General features: G+C 42.1%; 1 protein-coding gene across 1 annotated transcript in view; it reads right to left on the bottom strand.

The window, feature by feature from the left end:
* Nucleotides 1-860, bottom strand: part of MYNN (myoneurin) — a 10,894-nt gene extending 10,034 nt beyond the window's left edge. The window contains exon 1 of the mRNA XM_009333566.1: nt 580-860. Within this exon, the coding sequence (XP_009331841.1) occupies nt 580-845 (266 nt within the window). The 5' untranslated portion in view covers nt 846-860. The remainder of the gene's footprint in view (nt 1-579) is intronic.
* Nucleotides 861-1,202: the final 342 nt, after the last annotated feature.

Here is a 1,202-nt window from a genome sequence, read left to right as displayed (position 1 = left end):
TGAGAGAAAAGCACTGCAAAGAATCCTCACTGCACAGGAAGCAACACAATGGGCACAAAATCGACACAGTAAGGGGGGAAACACTTTTTCTGTGACTCCTTTTGGACATTGTAATATAAGATTTTAAGTAACAGATCATGCAAATTCTAACAAATGTATTTTTTTTAAATCGTGCCTATCCTCATGCATTCCTCAGACTTTAGTCTCTACTGTATATACCGTTCCTGTGCGTTCTCTGCAAAAATGGACTTCTATAATCCAACTTCAGAAACAAGACAGTCATCCTTCCCTCTCCCGGTAATCACATCAGATTGTTAATCCCTTCCAATCCAGACAGAAACACTCAGGGAGTGAAACTATCCATCAGTGAAATATCAGACTACATACCTTTGTTTTGGCACTCGCATACCATGTGGTATTTTAAAACATACGAACAGATGATCTTCAAGTTGTTAGTATGTATTACACCCACTACTGTTTGTTCCTCCAGAACTTACTACAAAGAACAACAAACCCAGTACTGCCTTAACACAAAGTTTATTTCCCTATTTTCTTTCCCCCTTTAATAGCGCATGTTACCTGTCAAGGTTTAAGTTTCCCGTATAAATAAATTCCAGGAGTTTTTGGAATCCATCAGCTTTCACTTGAGTCTGATCCAAAACAACATTATTGTCAGACGTGTCTCTGTAAAATGCACCGAAGTACTCGCTGAAAGAGGCAAGCACATTCCTGTGTGCTTTGAACTGGAATTCACCAATAACAACAGTGCAGTCACAAAGAAAGCCGGCTTCTCGCTGCTTGTTCAGTCTCTCCAAAAGGTGCTCACAGTGATGGGAATACTGCATTTTGATAACGAGCTGCAGCCTCTTTGTTCTGACCTGGGAAAGAAAAAAAAATTGATTCACATGCAAGATTTAACTTTGTTTCCCCCCCCCCAACAGAGTAAGTTAATGATTACAAAAGACTCAGTGTTCGAATCCTGCAGGATAGTTTGTGTAGCAGCGCTTTTGTACGAGGTATAGTGATGGGTGGATCCTTCTTAACTTGGGGAGCTGCTGATTTTAGAGACAGAACGAGGGGGAGACGTGTATGCGTCCCCACCCAGATCACAAGATTAGCTCGCCTAAGCTTATGAACTGTCATGTCAAAACTGGGCTCCGAGGGGCACTTTGCAGAAACGAGCCACCCGAGGCTCGGACCGA

This window comes from Pygoscelis adeliae, unplaced genomic scaffold (genome assembly GCF_000699105.1).
Source record: "Pygoscelis adeliae isolate BGI_AS28 unplaced genomic scaffold, ASM69910v1 Scaffold220, whole genome shotgun sequence".
NCBI classification, from domain to species: Eukaryota; Metazoa; Chordata; class Aves; order Sphenisciformes; family Spheniscidae; genus Pygoscelis; species Pygoscelis adeliae.
This window is presented reverse-complemented; position numbering and strand designations above follow the sequence as displayed.